The sequence below is a fragment of the Anomalospiza imberbis genome, chromosome 1 (genome assembly GCF_031753505.1).
Source record: "Anomalospiza imberbis isolate Cuckoo-Finch-1a 21T00152 chromosome 1, ASM3175350v1, whole genome shotgun sequence".
Taxonomy (NCBI): Eukaryota; Metazoa; Chordata; class Aves; order Passeriformes; family Viduidae; genus Anomalospiza; species Anomalospiza imberbis.
The window spans coordinates 58,336,221-58,356,187 of NC_089681.1; the positions used below are offsets into that span (position 1 = coordinate 58,336,221).

The 19,967-nt window shown below is 40.4% G+C and overlaps 1 protein-coding gene across 1 annotated transcript; it reads left to right on the top strand.

The window, feature by feature from the left end:
• The first annotated feature begins 678 nt into the window (after positions 1-678).
• On the top strand, positions 679-13,421 carry CNDP2 (carnosine dipeptidase 2). The gene is made up of 11 exons (XM_068193689.1): positions 679-837; positions 1,797-1,940; positions 4,410-4,572; positions 6,083-6,171; positions 7,083-7,283; positions 8,061-8,145; positions 8,682-8,842; positions 10,732-10,896; positions 11,418-11,559; positions 12,162-12,309; positions 12,728-13,421. The coding sequence occupies exons 1-11, from the start codon at positions 778-780 to the stop codon at positions 12,795-12,797; spliced, it is 1,428 nt and encodes a 475-aa protein (XP_068049790.1). The 5' UTR covers positions 679-777; the 3' UTR covers positions 12,798-13,421.
• Positions 13,422-19,967: the final 6,546 nt, after the last annotated feature.

Consider the following 19,967-nt stretch of genomic DNA (forward strand, 5'->3'; position numbering starts at 1 on the left):
GAGTTAAGCTTAAGCTTATTTCCTTTGTTGCTTTAGTGGGCAATATTTATTTTCAGTATTGATTTTGGAATGGTAAGGAAGACAGTAAACTGAAAAGGGGAGAGGTCTTGGGTTTTCTTATGTGAACTTCAGTTGAAATAAAAAGAAGGAAGTGGTAGCACTGAAGTAGTCCCTGGCAACTTGCTCATGACCTGCTGGGGCTGGCCTCTGTTCCCATGGCTTCATTCTGACCTTATTTGTGAAATCTGAGTGGCAGGCTGAGACTTATGGCTGAAAAAGCACAGTTTTCCAGCTGCCCGTTTTTAACCTCTGCAGAGCAGAGTGTGGTGCTTTCTTGGACCTGGCTATCAGCATTCAAGCCTATGGCATGTATTAGTTGAGCTCATAATGAAATCTAATGAAATCTTTGAAGCTGCATTTTACTTGTGTAACATTTTTCCTGTAAGTCTGCAGTAAAATGAAGTGTATGATTTCCTTGAAGTATCTCTAAAGACAAGACTGCTCAGTTTAACTTTGAAAGTTATTTTGAGGGGAGAGGCATAGAGTGCTACTGAAATTTAAATATGTTTTGTTTAACCACTTCACTGTGGTGATTTCATGAAAGGGAGAGGCCTCAAGTTTTATATTAGTACAGCTTGGTGTGTGGCATTAGAAGCTGAAAGGTGAAAGTCTCCTGTGGCTCTTGATTACTGACTGTTGCTTCTTAACCCTGTGAAAGCTAAATTATTTTTCTGTCACAGAATCTTCAGCAACACTGTTCTGAAAACTAGTCCAAAAATGTCTGCTCTTGAAACCCTCTTTAAATACATTGATGAGCACCAGGACCTCTATGTTCAGGTAAGTTTTTTGAGTTTTGTCCTGCAGCATGGGCACCTATGTGATATGAGAAGTTAGGTGGTCAGCTTCAAGCTTGTTGTTACATCTATATGATATGGCCAGTAATAATGTCAAGTAATGGGAGAGAGGGGAGAACAGGCAGCAAGTGTGAGGGATTTGAGTCAGGCCAGAAAACTGGATCTTAAATTTAGGCATAATTCTGTTCAAAAACCTTAATGTCCATGGTAAATTTATTAGGAAATTACTATTACTGTATAGTGCAACTGGTGAGCTATTTAGAGGTACAGGAAGCTGACACTGGTTTCTGAATGCCAAACTAGGTTTACAGTTTCTTCCCTTTGGAGATGGGAGATGAAACATACTATAAACGAGTCTGGAACAAAGCTTTCGTGTATAAAACAATTTATGTTGGGGTACAGAGGGAGAGGTTGCCCTCTCCAAAGATGTTCTTTGCTGCTTGACCTGCTGTTACCTGCTGTTTAGTTACAGGTTGTATTATAATCCCTTTCATCCATGAAGGAATCAGTGGTACAGCATGGTGAGCCCAGGCAAGGACTGTGCCAAGTGTTCAGCTTGATTTCAGGCAGTTGTTCTTGCTGAACTCATGCAGGGAGAAAAAGCTAAAATGGCCTTTCTGAGAGGCCCAAAATACTTTAGCTGGTTCTGGATACTTAAAGAACAACTAAAGGGGTACAATAAGTACAAGTTTTGATACTCTTAAGCTTACTTGATGTGTCTGTAGACCTTGTGCTATGCAGCAAGGACAGCTGTAGGCAAGTGAAGTTTTAGAGAACTTTTGAGAATAATATTAATGGTCAAAAAGTCTTTGTGCAGATGACAGAGTTGATTTGCCTCAATTTGATCTTGACTTAAGCCAGTGTTTGTTGAATTACAAGGTGTGGTGGTATTTGCATGGTGCCTGTTGTGTAGTAAAACTTGTAGCTCTTCCATCTCTGCAGCGCCTGGCAGAGTGGGTGGCAATCCAGAGCGTGTCAGCATGGCCAGAGAAGAGGAGTGAAATCAAGCACATGATGGAGGTTGCTGCGAAGGAGATTGAGCGACTGGGAGGCACAACCAAACTTATGGATATTGGGAAACAAAAGGTATGTGAGCGTCTCCATGCCAGCTTAGTAGGAAAAAATCTCTTTAGAAGACAAGGTGTTTTGCATGAGAAAGTGCTGGTTTCTTATGTTCTCAGTATGAAAGGCACCTAGACTCCATTGAAAGGCTGTTTATTGGACTTATCACTATAAAGAAAGATGATAGTATGGGTATTCTGAAGTCCCTGCAGATACTGGCACCTCCAAACTGTGCACCATCTAGCAGGCATCCAACCAGCATCCAATATATTGTGCAGATCCCATGCATAGAAATGTTTTTCCATTTTATTTATTCAAGCTGTTCAGTTCCACTGACAAAAAGGATTTTGTGTGAGAATTTCTTGATGCACTTAGATTAAGTCAAAGACATGCAGGTGATGTAATCCCCAGTGCCCAGTGGCATCTGCCTTCTGGTTACAGTCAAGTGGCTTTATTTATCCTACAGTCCAGGGATATGCACAGCACAATACAGGCAGGAAGGTGAAGCTGTGTGTGCAGCATAGCATGGCACAAGCTTTGGGCTACTCAGCTTATCTTTGTGGGTCACTAATTCCTTGGTGCCTGGTGGACTTCTAGGTCAGGACCACCACACAAGGGTCCTGTGGGCAGTGGCCTTGAAAGGAAGTAGCCTGTTGGGGTTTAGGATAATGAATTTGCTACCACAGAGTCTGAACCTTCTGTTAGAAAACTTTGTTTATAGTAAACCTTGGGAGCCAATTAAAGATGCTGAATTAAATTTTGGACTGTATTAAATGAGTTTTAAATACTTTTTGAACTGAACATGAACAGGGCGCCTGCAAACAAAAATTATAGCCATTTAAACAACAGGCTCCTATTGGTCCTTAAACCCATAGATGATAAAGATACTGACAGAAGTTTCAGTAAGTCTGCCAAAAGACTTCTGGACTCTTTCAGAAGCGTTACATTTGTCACAGGATTGCATTGCTCCCTTACTAGATACAAAAGTATCATTAAAAGAATGATTTGCCTCCTCATTTTTAGCTATCCAGACTGCTTTTTTTTTTTCCCCTGAGAAATGTATGTGCCTGTGAGAATGATGATGACGATCTTATCCTAGGGATATCCACTTGATATGCTCCTCCTTTGAGGTGCCTAGCTGCTTCCTGCCTCAGAGTAAGACCCATATCAAAATTGTTAAACTAGGATTTGGATAGTGGCATTAAAAACCTTGTACTGGAATGTTTACTAGTTTTAGGAGGTTGTCCTTGTAATTGGTTTGAAAGGCTGCTGAGTGAGATCTGTGTTTATGGGAACCTTCTGAGCTGTTTTTGCTTTGGGCAACTGGATTACATTTGTTTGTAGCTAGAGGTTACATCAAGAAAACGGCTGACTTGGGAGGGAATCTGTAGGTTAATTCTAGCTCTGCTACTACCTACAGCCTAAAACCCCATCAAAAGCATTTCAATTATTTCAGAGACAAAGTTGTTCTTTTCATCACTGTAACATTTTGGTAGCAAGAACTGATTTTAGAGTTTTATATGTAATATTTTTATTAGGTAACTTTAATCTTCAAGAGTTACCTTCAGTGTTTTGTTTTATATTAAGTATAGAGAGACCTAGTCAATGTATTGTGTGTTGCTGCTATATCTGTGAGGGGCAATGTAAAGCAACTGAACTTGTCAGATCAAAGTTGCTTTACTGCTGCACAGCAATTTGTTGTGTGTTGATTACTGTAAATTCTTGCAGTAGTGTTTTAATCATGTAGAACTGCAGCTGGCTAAGGACTATGTAACCTGTTGATAAAAAATCTGGAGCTTGGGACCCATATAAGCAAAAAGTCAAAGCTGATCTTGCATCTGCCGAACCGTGTGTAGAAGTACATTTTCACTGGAAGGGAAATAGTTGCTGACTGGGAATAGCATGTGATAATTGCTTATGGGGTATTCCAAGGGATTAAGCTAAGGTCAACTCTTGAACTCCTGAACTGAGTTCATCAGCACTGCCCTGCCCTTAGCGTAACAATGTAGGCTGGTACGGAGAAATGTCTGTTATGCTGATCTTATTTGGGTGTAGGCATATGTTACACCCAGCCTTACCACTGTCAGGAGATTTTTGTCCAGAGAGCTATACTGTGGACAGGATGAAAGTGCAGTGACAAGCAATATAGAATGGAGTTTATCACTTATGCTTAGGACAGCATTAGATATAGCAGTTTGGCGTGCGGACAACTTGCTCTGCTAAAATCTGATGTAGGATTAGTAGTTTAAAGTTAACAGTTCTAAGTGGCTTGGAACATTTTGACTGTTACTGGGATTTGTCAGGAAACTAACTGGCATGATGCCATCAGGCCTTCTATGGCACGCTGCTTCTGGCAATTGGTTTAAGTAGATTAGTTTTATTTAGCTGTCTGTGCCTCTACTCTCATAACCTCCATAGTATTAAGGTAATTCATGTATCTGATTAAAACTCAGACTCTACATTGTAATAAAACTTCTGCCTTCCTATTTCTAGCTGCCTGATGGATCAGAGATCCCCCTACCGCCAATTGTTTTGGGAACACTGGGCACGGATCCACGCAAAAAGACAGTGTGTGTATATGGTCACCTGGATGTTCAGCCAGCCGCACTAGAGGATGGCTGGGATAGTGAGCCCTTCACTCTGGTAGAAAGAGATGGTAAGAGCAGTGGACCTCACAAACTGATGAACATTTGTGTAACAAGTGGGGTATTCCTCAATTTTCCAAAGCTGTGCCATTGATTGAAAGGGCGGAGTAAGAACTGGTATGGGTGTTTATTTAATACTGTTGAGGTAAAAATGTGCAGGTGGGGAAATGGCAAAAAAATCTAGCTGCAAAATCCCAGCTATTCTTGGGATTGTTTCTTTTTCTGATAGTCTAGGCTGTAATTTGCATGTTTTCTTCCTTGTAGCTACAGTACAATCTTAACTGCTGCCTTCCATGGTGCTGGCTTATTGCCAGAGATTTTTAGAACTAAATGTCAGACTGCAGGAATTTTGAACTGTTACTGAGAAAAAATACACAACACAACTTCTTTATGCCTGGAGACTGGAGTGGCACAGCAGCCTCTCTGGGTTGCCTTGTATTTAACTGCTCTATAATGAGTACTACAGAAGCTCTTTTGCAGAGGTACTGCCCTAAAATTTGTCCCTCTCCCATAAATGGGGATGAAGAAATGGTGCAGTATCTCCTGTTGAAACAACATTGCCAGCACTCAAGAAGACTTAAAAGTTCTTTTTCTATTAAAAGCTGATGCTACCCACAGCTTCTTTGTTTCACTTTCTCAGTGTTAGAGGGCATATCAATAGGACATTAACCACTTGTGTTCCATAATCATTAATGATTGCCAGAAAGGAGTATCTGTGCTAATTAGTACTTCTGCTTGGGCACTTAGTCATAGGCAGCAGAGTCCAAGTTACTAAACTGGACTATCTCATTTCCTACCAAGACCTAGACTTGCCTCAGGCTGTGGCTTGTCTCTGTGGAGCCTGGCCATGCAGGAGACATTCACCAATGGCTCTTTACCTTTGCAAGGTGTCTGGCCTGTTCTCTCACTGGTTACATGGAGTGCTTAGGAGTTGTAGTCACAGCTCTGAGTTGTGCAGATAATTGCCTCTGCTGTGATCGCATGTGCTACATTTTTTGGGAATCCCCTGTGGCCTCTGAAACTTGTCTTTGACTAAATTCTTCTTTCTAGGGAGAACTGCTTTTATCTGGAGAATCCAGAGAAGTGGTTTGTCAGTAGCTACTGAATTTTTACTCTTCTATCAAAAAAGTAATGAACTGAAAATAATACTTGATAGATTTCTGTTAAAAGCAGAAAACTTGTTTCTATACACTGAGGTGTTTGTAGAAAATTATATTATTGTGAAGGATAAGGCAGCTATGGCTTTTCCTGGCTTTATAATAAACTGCTATTGAGGGAGCAGCTGGGAGAAGAGGTGGGGAAGCTCTGTAAGTGGGAGAACGATTGCAGTTCTGTACCTGTCCCACTTAAAAGGGTATGTGAAGCAGGATGTAAAACTGCTACTTATGAAGAATCAGAAATGAAAGTTTATCTTAGCAGCGTTAAAAAAAGTTATCCAAAACCAAATGTTCTTGTCTAGGCTAGAGGAAGCTTCATACTATTTTTTTTCCTCACTGGTTAATTAGTATCTTGTTTCTACAGGAAAGTTGTATGGGAGAGGATCAACAGATGACAAAGGTCCAGTGCTTGCCTGGCTGAATGCCTTGGAGGCTTATCAACAAACTAACCAGGTATGTGCCCAAAACATATTCTGCTTTTTCACACACAGCTGAGTCTAGCAATAAAAGTTATCCAAGCCACAAACCCTTGTGAGGGAGGCCTGCTTATTCAGCTGATTGGAGGAATGATGCAATAGTCCTGTAAATTTCCTGATTTCCTAGTAGGGTTAAGTTGACTTACTGACAAGTTAGTCCTATAGATGCCTAGGCTGCACTTCTAACAGTTTTCCTTTAATGAAATATGTAGGAAGGAAAATACATATGCAAGCATGTGGAGCAGGAGGAATAATCACATGTGATCACTATCATGTAAGGATGTCAAATTACTTTGGCCTTTATCAAAGCTTAATGTCTCACTGTCACTGAGCTCTAAGAGGAAGTTAACTTAGTAACACTAAAACTGGGAGCTTTGCTTATTTCTGTTAAACAAAATGTGCAATCAGAAATAGCTCAGGATCTCTGCTTTATCTTGCAAGACAAGTTCCTATTGCTTTTGAGAGGAATAACCAGTTCTCAGCTGCTGTCTAGGTATATAGAATATATTAGACTGGATAGACAGGATAGCTCTGTTCCTACTGTGGCATGCAATTCCTGTGGCTTATATTAGTTTTCCTAGCCTGGTGGCTAACCTTTGGCAACAGGTTTCTTCTGTGTTCCCATGCTTAAGGGGTCTGGGGGCAAGTTTTTATGACTTTTTTTCAAGAGTTTGGATTCCATCAAATAAAGGGTGGTGTAAGTGCTCTCAACATAAGCACAGTCCAAACTTTAAACCAGTTTGTGTATAATTAACAAATTCCACTGTCATGGAACTATTTTAGCTGTGTCTGTTTTTCCGCTTTGAATGCGACAGATGAGAATTACTGATTACTGAAGGAGTCAAGTGTTTTCACATGCTTAATCTGTTCTTGTTTTTCATTTCAAAGGAGTTTCCAGTAAATATTAGGTTTTGCCTAGAGGGTATGGAAGAATCAGGATCTGAAGGCCTTGATGAACTGATTTTTGCTCAGCGAGATACTTTCTTTAAAGATGTGGATTATGTTTGCATTTCTGACAACTACTGGCTAGGCAAGAAGAAGCCTTGTATCACTTATGGTTTGAGAGGTATCTGCTACTACTTCATAGAGGTAAGTGCTGAAATACACTGCAAATCCATTATTATTAATCTGATTTTTCCACTGGAGAAGAGTGGTAGTGCAAACATTTTCATGGCAGTAGCTTTTTTTCAGAAACAATGAAATTGGCTACTTATGTGGAATGGTTTTTCCTAATTGTCTAAACATCCTTCTCTTGCTATTCTGTCTGATACTTGGGTGCGTGGGACAGCTTTCAGATGTGTGAAGCAAGATAAGCCAGCACCTTCACTGAAGGATTGTCTCATAGCATAGCTATCTTCATTCACATACACCCTTCTTATAGATGGGTGTCACATTTGTGCTTTTCCAGTCAGCTTGAACATCTCCAATAATCCAGAACTGCTGGTAGATGATTGAGAATGGTTTGACAAGTTTTTACCAGCTCCTTCAATACTTTGGGGTGAGATGGATCCCATCTGGGCCCATAGATTTGTGGGTGGCTAATTGACATAGCAGGTCACTAACCATCCCACTAACCACACCCATGGATTATGGGTTTCCCTCATCTCTCCATCACCAACTTTCCAGCTCAGGGAGCTGGGCATTCTGAGGACAACTGATCTGGATATTGAAGACTGAGGCAAAGAAGACATTAAATACCTCTGCCTTTTTCTCATTCCTTGACACTGTACTGCCCTCTGCTTTGAACAAATGATGGGGATACTCCTTGACCCTTGGCCAGATCAAGTTCTAGCTGTGCTTTGACTGTTCTTATCTCCTCCCTGCATGGCAAAATCTCCATGCTGAATCTTCTTTCACTTCAATCAGGTGGAATGTTGTGACAAAGACCTACACTCCGGAGTTTATGGTGGTTCGGTACATGAGGCCATGACAGATCTCATTGCTCTAATGGGTAAGAAAACACAGGTTTCACTGAATGCATTTAAAATGGGAGCAAGAACCATCCAAGCATGACTGAGTTTGCAGTAGCAAAGAAGTGACCAGTGAAATGGTGCTTGCCAGGTATGCAAAGCCTACTGCCTTAGATACAGAAACACGGTGAAGGTTTTGCCAAGAATTTCTGTTTACTCTTAGCTTTCCCTGAAACCTTGCTGCAAATTTGCATGCTAATTAAATCAGCTGTCTTCTCAAATTCTGCTGTGGGTGTGATATTGAAGTCTTTGGGAATCCTACCTTCAGACAGCCAGTGAAATGTAGCAGTAGAATTAAATACAGTAGCAAGGAAGTGCACATTTTAGATACAAGCAAATTCTTTAAAGTGTCTTCCATGCTTAGTGGTGCATGGTCTGGAAAACAGAAGTCTGAATTTCATTTCATTTACAGAGTTTTTAAAAGGCCAAGACTTCTGTTTCCCAAGGAAAGTGTTCCCAGCAATGACATCTTGTATCTTCTGGTTGAATACTGATATTAGGTGCTTTTTGTTTACAGGTTCTCTTGTAGACAAGAAAGGGAAAATCCTCATCCCAGGTGTTAATGAAGCAGTGGCACCTGTTACTGATGAGGAGCTGGCATTATACGAGAAGATTGATTTTGACCTGACAGAATATGCAAAAGATGTAGGAGCAACAAGACTTCTGCATGATGCAAAGGTGTGCTGCATTCCCCCCCTACCCTGTCTAGATCAAGCTGTCTATATTCAAGGAGACAGAAACAAGCTTCTGTGGATGTGTGTGTATAGTTAAGTAATTTATTAGGCAGAGAATTCATCTGATGTCTTCAAAATGGTGAGAATGCCTTGAAGATAATTTTGCTTACTGTATGGTTGACTGCATACTTTGCACTGTTCCACTTTGCAGAGGAACTGCTAGTGTTAGGTGCTTGAAAACTTATTCTAGGTTATCCCATGTTTAATTCAAGCAGTCTTGACAACTCTAAATTTGCTCCTTACTCTATATAAATAGTATTTGAAACTTGTACAGAACTTAAATGCTGTTCTCTTAATGCTAGATAAGAATGTTGGCAACTTTCCAGAGGTCAGGTGACAATCTACACAAAGTCTGATTTTCTACATCTGTAGGAAGTTGAATGTTATCAGAAATAAAGCAGTTTCTCAGAGATGATTTCTCCTTAGGTGAGAAAAGAGCTTGAAACCTAGCTTTGCCGAATTCAAGGCTGACATGCTGAATGTGTTCCTAGACCTGGCAAACAAGGACTGTTTTGCAGTCGTGAACTAGGCAGCCCAAATCTTTGAACAATCTCAATATTAACTCATGTCTAAAGTTAAATCTTCATCCTGGGACCTCTCCAAATGAATGCTTTTAACAGCATTGAATCTTACAAGGTATAGGTATTACATACTAATTTTAAAACCCTAGATGTAAATACATCTTCTGTCATAAAAAGCAGACACAGGTGTTGTAAAAGGCAAGTTTACATGTGCAGATCTGTCTTCTGTCCTAGTACTGTCAGGAGATTTCAAACTTAAATAGGTATAAGTAACAATTTATATCCTCAACCTTGTCTTTACATGCTCAGGTTTATATCAACTGTGGGAGCACACAGGCTTCCTTGCTGAGCCTTGTCCTTTAAAGTAATGGATGAATTATAGCTTGGATATAAGGAGGAGCTGGCAAGATGTTCTTTGTGATACTGAACTGAAGCTGTTCAGTCTTGGCTCAACAGGAATTCCAGCTAAGGGGCTTCTAAGCTGCATACATGCAGGAAAGGCTTTAGGTCTAGGAAGAGATGACTGTAAATTCCAGATGGGAAGCAAATGTGCTTGAGACATTTGAACTGTGACAGCTACATTTGCTTTGAGAGGAGATTGGAGGCAGGTTGTACCTGGAAAAAAACCAACTTGTAATATAAAGGACACAAAATTAAGTGTCCTGTATTTCTGCTGTGAAGTTCATGCTGGAGACAGTGCACCTGTGTCTGCTCAGGGCAACTCAACAACTGCACTGAATTTGGGATCCAGTGTAGTGAACAGCTGTGCTCAAGGTAACAGAGAGGAAATGCAGGAAAGCAGTGGTGGTCAGTTTAATCAACCTGGACTTCAGGCTTTTTAATACAGCTGATGATACAAAGAAAAGCACACTGTAAGCCTCAGTTTGAGCAGTGGTGAGGCTTTTAGAAAATGTGAATGTAAGCAGTTTCTTGGTGATGAAAGCACCTGCCTGTCCTGAGGCAGTGGGAATCAGAGCTTTCAATGTTACCTACAAACTGTGCTTGACCACCTTATAAATGCTGCTTGTGTCCTTATCAGAATCAGACTGGTCATGTCCCATAAGTTCCACAGAGCTAGGAGAGAGCCAGACTAGAACTGCTGAGTCTCTTAAGGTGCTGAGAACCCAGCTGTGTTGTCAAAATATGTGCTTAATGGGAGTAACAGCTTCTGAGTGATCTTCAAGGAGCTGCATTTCTGCATGGGGAAAAAGCACTATTTCTTGCAAGTTCTTTATTAGGTTGAAGAAATCATTAGTTTAGGGAGCTCTGTCAAACTTCATGTAACCTTGCATCTTTCTCTTTGCTTCTGCAGAGAGAGATCCTCATGCACAGATGGAGATACCCTTCCTTGTCTCTTCATGGAATTGAAGGAGCCTTCTCAGCCTCTGGTGCCAAGACTGTGATTCCTAGGAAAGTGATTGGCAAGTTCTCAATCAGGCTTGTGCCAAACATGACTCCTGAGGAAGTCACAAAGAATGTATGTTGTGATGAATTGCTGCTATCCAAACAAGTGTCTCTAAACTTCTGTTCACCTTGCCTTGGGGGAAGAGTTATTCTGTTTTCTAAAGCAGTTCTGTTCATTTCCTTTCCTGCTGTCTTTCCCGTATTACACCTCAACATGAGATAACTGAGGGAATCCTGTGGTGCCCCAGTGGCCTGTAGTGGTCTGATTACTCAGTTTCTCTAAACTCAAAGGGGCTTAGGAGTAAATGCTAACCAAATTGTAGGGCACTTGGGCTGCCAGAAATGCATATTCAAAAGCAGCAGTGTTTGACATACTGGCTAATTGTTTTGCATTATGTTGTTAATTTGACTAAAGAAGATATTCTGACTTCAGAGCAGAGAATCATTGGAATAATACAAAATAAGAGCAATAGGAAAAGTATTGTTGCACAGTTGTAGTGATCTGCAAGTCCCTAAGATGCTTTTAGAATATGAACTTTGCCAGTGCTCATACAAAAGCTAACAGTAAATAAGATCATTCAATCTTTCTTACAGGTTGAAGACTACTTGAACAAAAAGTTTGCGGAGCTGCAGAGTCCCAACAAATTCAAAGTGTACTTAGGCCATGGTGGAAAACCCTGGGTGTCAGACTTCAACCACCCCCACTACATGGCTGGTAGGAGGGCCATGAAGACAGGTCAGTGGGCTTTTCACTGAGCACTGGTAGGGTTAAAAGCTTCTTGTTCCAGCACCTCAAGAAACACTGAGGAGGTCATGTTCTGAGTGTTAAGTGCTCTGCACTCATGTTTAATAACTTTGGCTCACTAAGTGAGGAAGCATGTCATGTGCAACCTTTAAATGGAAATCTGAGGTACCAGAAGCAAAGATACTCAATATCAAAATCACTTTTACTGTTCTGGGACAAGTTTGTTGGTGTGGTGTTGCTTTTGCATAAGGATGAGACTGTCGGTTCAGATCACCTGCTAAGCCAAATTCTATGAATTTTAGTCACAGCACCCCTCTTAATCAATTTTGCTAGATTGTATTGGGCAGCTAGAGCAACTCTAACTTGTGTTGCAATACAGACAGGCCTTCAGATGAAGTGTTGGTGTGTAACTGAACTCTGTCAGTGACAATATTCCAGTGCTACATCTGTGGGGAGAAGCTCCACAGTTCTGTGGCCTTTGCACTCTAGCTGATTTGGCCAGCACCTGGTACAGATGGGTACATGAAGGCTTAAGTGAGGGTTTGTGGGGAAAAAACACAGACTTCAAACTGACTAGAGTATCACTTTTCTAGTTTTTGGAGTTGAACCAGACTTGACGAGGGAGGGAGGAAGCATTCCTGTTACCCTTACTTTTCAAGAAGCCACAGGCAAGAATGTCATGCTGCTTCCTGTTGGAGCTGCAGATGATGGTGCTCACTCTCAAAATGAAAAACTAAATAGGTAAGAGAATATCTATTCCTCTGTTAGTGTTTCTTGGTATGTATTATGAAAAACACCAGGAATTGAGCTCTTGATTTTGTTTAATTCTCTGGATGGAAAATGCCATTCTCCCCAGCAGAGAGACTGACTGGGTAACTAGTGTGTAGCTCAATCTTGATTTCTAGATTGACACACTTGAAACCAGAAGCAGGTTTTATATTTTGGTCTCTAAGCTTGGCTACCCTCTCCCCCAAGAGTGATGTTTCTGTCTTGGCAGGGAGGATGTAGGGGTTTGGGGAGTTGTGCCTGTTGCCTGCAGCAGCAATTCCCACGGAGTTTATCGTGTACACAGGACTCATGTGTGGGCTTTGCAAATAGGACATTAGCTAGAAATAAAGCTCAGTAAAGACACTGCTAAAGGAAACTGTTTTCTTTGCAGGTACAACTACATCCAGGGGGTGAAGATGCTTGGTGCATACCTCTATGAAGTTTCCCAGCTGAAGGACTAAGTTAGGCACATCACCTTCTCGTTTATAGATCGGAAGTCTGAATTTTCTTGCAAAATGTCATCAATTACCAAGTCTTACCATGGCTCCCCTTTTCTACCAACACTCCACTGCTTTGGTGGGGGAGAGGGAAAGGGGCAGCCCACTTGACAAAGAACGTGATACACCAAAAATACTTCTCTAAATGCTTACTTTATATGAACAGACTGTTCCTTAACTGGTCAGCAGTCCTGAACTGCGTCTTCATCCCTCTATCACTTCAGTTTGCTGTATTCATCTACTTTTCCTGTAAATGAAGAGGAATGGTTTACTCTCAGCAGTTTAAGCAGCCACAGCAGTGGCAGAACTTCCAGCCAATTTAAGGTTCTTATTCCTGGGTATGTCCTGGAAACAAGTAGTCAAGATTATGGGCCGACACTGGAATGTGCTGAAGCTGTACTGAGACATCTGTCTTTGCTAACTGAGTGATTTGGAAGAGAGTTTGTCTCTTATAGTTGATGCCTGCCTGCAGGTTTCAGTTTACAGTGAATCAGGTTTTAACAAATTTCACTGTGGTAGTGACTACTGGCCATTTTTGTAAAGCTGCCTTTGTACTACCAAAAAAGAATAATAAATAATCATGCTGTAGTTTGGCTCTTGATCTCCAAGGTTTAAATAATGGCTTGGGTGGGAAAGCAACTTTGGGAATTGGGAACTTGGGAGGGACACTTCTGTGGCTATAAAGGCAGATGAGCAACATGGCTACACAGGCTGTATCTTGTGGGAATTCAAATTTTTATTCCTGGGCTCTGGCTCTGTAAGAATTTGTTTACTTGAAGCTGATGTTGCAAACTCCAGTTCTTCTGTGAGAAAATGAACTCAAAATGTTTCATTTTGGCTCTGTAAACCAGGTCATCACACTGTAGTATAACTGATAATACTGCATGGGAGCAAACAGAATTTGTAGGCATAAACAGGGAGAGAAGAGCTCACTTGTTGCAGTTACTACTGACATCCAACTTCAAGCTGTCTACTGGATGCATTAAACTCCAATACTTTTGTTATGTCAAAAAACTCCAGAAAAAACAAACCTCTTAAATGATTGCTATCTGAACTGGATTGGGCTCCCTGTTTCTGAATTACCTGATCATCACTGGCAGCCTAAAGTAGGTAAGTGTTTCAAGTGATGGTGCTTTGCTCTGAAAGCATGGTACAGTCCTGTGTCCTGACACAGGTCAGCAGCATAGGATGATTCCCCCTTTGAAGGGTGGAAGGTTGGAAAATCTTTTCTACTGGGTTTTTGCTGTTGCTTGATCTGGATACTTTATGGTGGAGAGCTGTTGGGCTAGGGAGCCTTCTGGTGTCACTGAAGACTTGTTTTAGTTTCTTTGCTTTGTCATTGAAGTTGATGGCTGGAGATAATCTGGTACCATTAACCGTTGCACTTGGAGCTGGAGTACAGTCAGACCACCCTGTGTCAGTTCTTGTGAGCACTGAACACAAACACTGAGGAGTGAAGGTTTTTGTTGTGAACTATGTTCAAAAGCCATATGTACTTGTCCTATTGCATTTGTAACAAATTTCTTGAGAATCAGTTAATTGGCTCCAGCCCTGCACTGCAGGCAATGTATCAGATCCTGTACTAATGAGTAAGTACATCATGGCAGAGTTGTAAAGGAGGCCTGAACAGAAGAAAGGGTGTCAAGGGGTTTGTGGAAAAGGCTGAGAAGCAGATACTCTTGAATATACAGCAGAAATATTTTGGTATGGGGAGAGTGCCAGAACCCTGTGAAAAAGGCATTAAAATGGGTCTTTGGCCTGAGCAACCTGCAGGATTCTATTTAAGCCCACAGGAGTAGATTGCCAAAGTAATCAGTACTTAATGATATTTAATGGGACTTCAAATTTGTTTAGATGAATAATTTTAAATCCAGAAAGCATCAGTATCTGTTAGCTTGCTACAATGGGGCTTGATTTAGCTGCAACCTCTCTTGTTCCTGCAGAAGGTGACCACAAAAGCAGTAGAACATGAACAGCAGTACTCCATGACAGGCAGGCAGAAGGGGACTAGTGGTGCCACGTTATTTCTGTGGCCTGAGTGCTTCAGACCTGGCATCCTTGAATGCTTGTGCATGGTGTTAAGAGTTTGCTTTAGCCCAAGTTGTTTTAATAACAGCACTGTTGTACTACACAGAAGTGTCTGATGTGACAAATTGTGAGCTGATCATGAAAACAAAGATGCATCAGTGAAGCCCAGAGCCTGACACTTCCATCTGCTGCGTGTACAAAGGCCACTTGGCACATCCCACACAGGACTTCACAGCATTGCTTTACCTGTTGAGTTTGACACTGGGACATCTCTTGATCAGTGGCATGTAGCTGTCAGCAAGTCTAGTTTCCTTGTGCTTCCAGTTCTCTCAGTCCAAGAAGGGAGAAAGATCTACAACATGGATTTTACAGCTACTTGTTTTCAGGGTGCATCTACTGCAAAACTGAGAATGTGGACTTGTGCCCTCATTGCTCACTAGATGGCTTATGTCTTAGCAAAATCCATGGCAATGTATCTTGATATGGAATATGCACTTAAAAGAGCAGATGGAATTATTACAAGCTATTATCTCTAAATAAGCCCTAAGTACCATTTAAAATGTGGGTTTTTTTTTTATTTTTTTGTGTTCTGGGAAACACAAGCATGCACATTGAAACACAGCCGTAATTCTCAACTATGATGCACTATGTTTTAGGCTCATCCAGTGCAATGTTTCCTAATTTGAAACTGTTTTTAACTTGCAAAGTAGACTTTGGTTTACCATAATGAGTTTGCATGCACTAACTAAATCAAAACTTGAAGAGCTTCTGCTCTGTGATCTTGACCTTGAACCAGTGTGAAGAGTGGAGATAACATAGAGCTAATATAGATAAAGCATTCCACTTTGTTCATTCTGTTAACTATTAGCTCAAAAACATTACCTCTTTTTGTGTTATCTGTGCTCATTCAATTAAAATATAATAGGTTAATGTGTTATATATGCATTTAAATTGAGGCATCCATCTGAATAAATTTCCTTCCTGATAATTAATAAGGTTATGCAGGGGCTTTAAATTAGTCTTCAGAGAATCTTCTTAGGCTACCCAGGGAAGTTTAGTGGGTAATTTTGATTCTAGTTCCTTGCTAGCTTGATCATACTGTTTTACATCATGAAGTTAAGTTATGACAAGCCCTGAATGCTGAGACATGTTTTTCTAGTACTTTTAAATATTCATTTTTCTATTAATTTTGCATACACTTAGTGATTCTGAGATTTCCTGAGGAAAACTTAACATGCATGCTAATGAAATGGGCCTGCTGATGCTCAAGCAGCAGTATGCAGTGTTCTCCTCTCTGTGCAGGCTTTTTATTTTCGGTCATGGAGAGGCAGCTTTTATGTTTCTGCCCTTTAGATTGAAAAATGCAATAACAAGCACAGTTGAGCAGCTTTTTTTTTGTCACTGTTACTGTGCTGTGCTTGCCTTCACAAAGGGAGCTGTCCTGTATAATTCCACTGGGATAACCACCATGGAGTCACTCTTCAGGTTCTCTTTATGTACTGGGGTTGTGAGCAAGGTTCTGGGCAGGGCTATGGGAATGGCTGCTGTGAGGACCTGCCAGAAGCTTCCATGTCCAACAGAGACAATGTCAGATGGCTCCAAGACAGATCTGCCACTGGCCAAGGCTGAGCCCATCAGTGATGGTGGCAGAGCCTTTGGGACAGCATAACTAAGAAGGGAAAGAAGTTCCTGCACAGAAGTAATTGCAACCAGAGAAGAGAGGAGTGAGAATATGGGAGAGAAGCAGCCCTGCAGACACCAAGGTCAGTGATGGAGGGGGGGGAGTAGGTGCTCCAGGTATCAGAGCTGAGACTTCTGCAGCCTGTGGTGCAGACCATGGTGAGACAGGCTGTGCTCCTCAGCCCATGGAGAACCAAGACTGTCTCCCTGCACCTCTGGGGTAAAGGAGGTAGAGAACTGGGAATCAAGTTAAGCCTGGGAAGGAAGAAGGGATCAGAGGAAGATGTTTCACAGATTTTTTATTTCTCATTATCATACTTTGATTTGATTGGTCGTAAATTAATTTATCCAAGTTGAGTCTGTTTTGCCTGTGATGGTACCTTATCTCAGCCCATGACTCTTTCATTGTATTTTTCTCTCCCCTAGCCAGGTGAGGAATGGAGTAATAGAGCAGTGTTAGTGGCCACTTGAAATCCAGCCAGAGTCAATCCCTCATGCTGTTGCAACACTGCACAAATTTGACCCACTGCACAAAATGCCGAAATATTTGAAAGTGAAATATGTTCAATTATTAGAGATACTTCTGTGTTGGCTCTTGCTTGTGAAAATGTGTGCCCCACAGTTGTCAGTGACAGTCCACCGGTCTGTACTGAAAGAGCTTCATTTAAAGCTGAAGTGTTGCTCATAAGCAGTGTGTATGGATAGAATTTAAGGTAGGGTCCTTTGAAGGCTGCTGCCACTGCCTATGTGTGAATACAAGTAAAAACATGCATAAGAATGCTAAATATATTCATGCAAAGGTGAACCTTTGGAGGACCGTTTCCTTGCTATTTTGGACATTGCAAATGTCCATTCCAAATTTGCATTTGAAATTGCAAATATGAGCTGTTAATCTTTGCAAAACTGTAGCTAATTCCTGAATTCCAAGATAGATGCTAAGATATGTGATGAAATCAAATATGATGTTTCTGTAGTACTTAGTGGATTTAATGTTGGTGTAGTGAATAGTGGAGTCCATGTTAGGTTTGAGACTAAATGCTGTATTGCCTTGGACTGTTTTAAATGCTTTGATGTAGAATTTTGAGATTCTGCTGCTTAATTTCAAGAACACCTATTAAACGCTTCCTTAGATTTGTAGAAAGAAACAATATAACTAGACTAAGTGTTAAAGTAGTACAATGGCTGCAAAAGTCTTTTGAAAACTGGAATGCTATAAAATATCTATTTATTTATAAATATCTTTGATAAGGTGTTGGTTTAGACTATCTCACTGTATTAGTAATGGGTTGACAACTTTTTCTCTTCATTTTTCAACTGTTTAGCAGTGCATCATTAGAAACCTTTTAAACATAAAAATTATTTCTTTTGATGGATTTTTAATAGTGCAAGCAGAGTACAGGATACCTGCCCTTTGCTGCCTCACATATTCTCTGCTGTTGCTGCTCCCCCACTCCTGTTTTTCTCAGTCATTCACATGAGGGTAACTAATCCTGTGAGGGGAACCTATGAAGTTTCCTAGGAATATTACTGAGCTTTTGATGTATAATGTGATAGTTACATGTTGACTGGATTGAGTCTCTTCTGCTTTTAGTATAAAAACTGTAGTTCTAACTCTAACATGGGAGCTGATAAGAGGAAATGACCTTCAATTTTACTCTGTAGTTGCCTCTGCAATAGTTTTCAGTTTTTGGAAGTCAGCATACCATTATAATAACACTAAATAGAGTAGGAGAAAATAACCTTTTTTTTCCAAATTCCTCTCCCTTAACCTCTTTACTATGTAAGTGAATAGCAACCAGTGAAAATTTGGGTAGAAGAGCAGCTATATCTGCAAATCCACTGGAACTTTTTAATTTGTGGAAATGCCAGAAGTTAAAAGCATCAGAAAAAAGGAATTGGAAATGGTTCCAGGCATATCTCTTTAGGTTTTTATATTGTGTTGAACACTTGGCTGCAGGACTGTAGTTCAAAGCTGAAAGAATACAATAGAAACTCAAAATACAGTATAGCCTACGTGTCATTTTCAGGAAATAGTTGTCAAACAGAGAATTAATACAAAGAAATCAAAAGATTTATTTCTGCATAGCTTTGAATCTTGTTAATATTTCCAAAATATCCTGTAATGTGTTGCCAACCATATCCTAAACTTTTGTACAAGGAGAGGCAGTGCTGCTTGTGATTAGTTTAAGGCAGTTTTATTTCTGAGCAGATGGGTTCAGGAATACAAATCAAGAAGCGGGAAGACGGCATCAGGAGCTGAGGCACACAGGGCTACCAATTCTGTTGCCTGGCAACAGAATTTCAATATATAGTTGTGCATAAAGTTACCTTGAACGTGGACTGGCTTGGGAGAAACACAGGTAGAGAACAGGCCTCTGAAATGAACTAAAGGGCTTCATGAGAGAGGTGAAAGTGAATGTATAAATACATGTTCCAGGAGAATAGAGCACCAGAATTCATTAGCTTCCAGTCTTTAGTCGGCTAATGTTCCTTTGCACTTATCTGGAACTTATATTTGATAGAATATGGCTGTCTATGAATTTAGAGCTTTTAGAACTGCATATAATTTTTGGAAGCTTTCCTTGGACCTGTCTGATACTCATAGATGAAACTTAAATACCTTGAGACCAGTTCAGAAATAATTTTTTAAGTTTATATGAGTTTTGAGGAAGGGATTTGAGAAATGGCATAGTAAAATTTTGTTAACTGCAGATAAGTTCATGCATTGAGTGGTTTAAAATAGAAATAGATTAAAATGTAGCAAACACATCTGTGTGGGTTTTTTCCCCATGGAAAATTGGAGCACCAGATTAACTGAGTATTAAATTAATAGAAAACTGTGCTGTGTTACATCACCCACTGTGTGAAAGTGTTCCTATAGGATATGACAGGTAATTGAGTCATCAACATAAAATATTAATAATTAAGATGATAAATTTTATTCTCCTAATGTGCTGTAGTTCCACATCTATCTACGTGTAAATATGACACGCATTTACTGGGACAGAGCAGTCACCTTGAAGCTGTGCTCAGTAGCAGCTGATTAGCATTATCTCCTCCAAATGCAAAATAAGTTCAGCTTCTCTGACCTCATTAGAGGCAGCTGAGAGTGCCTCAGTAATAAATGCTCATCTAGCTTCTTCCAATAATTTGATTTATGTGGAAGAAAGTTTTAATGACACATTCCCTGCCACCACTAATAGGCCAGCAGTCCTTACTGGTGTAGAAGAAGGATTCTGAATATAATTAGACATAGCACTAAAAATTAAAAAGGGGGCTCAAGTAGGAAAATATTATTTTTTCACTTGAACTCAGTCTGTAGTGCAGCTGCCTTTTCACACACTTGTATTCATACACATCAACACAGAAATAAGGCTAATGCATCCAGAAGTGTTTGATAATCTGTAAACTTAGATACATGCACTT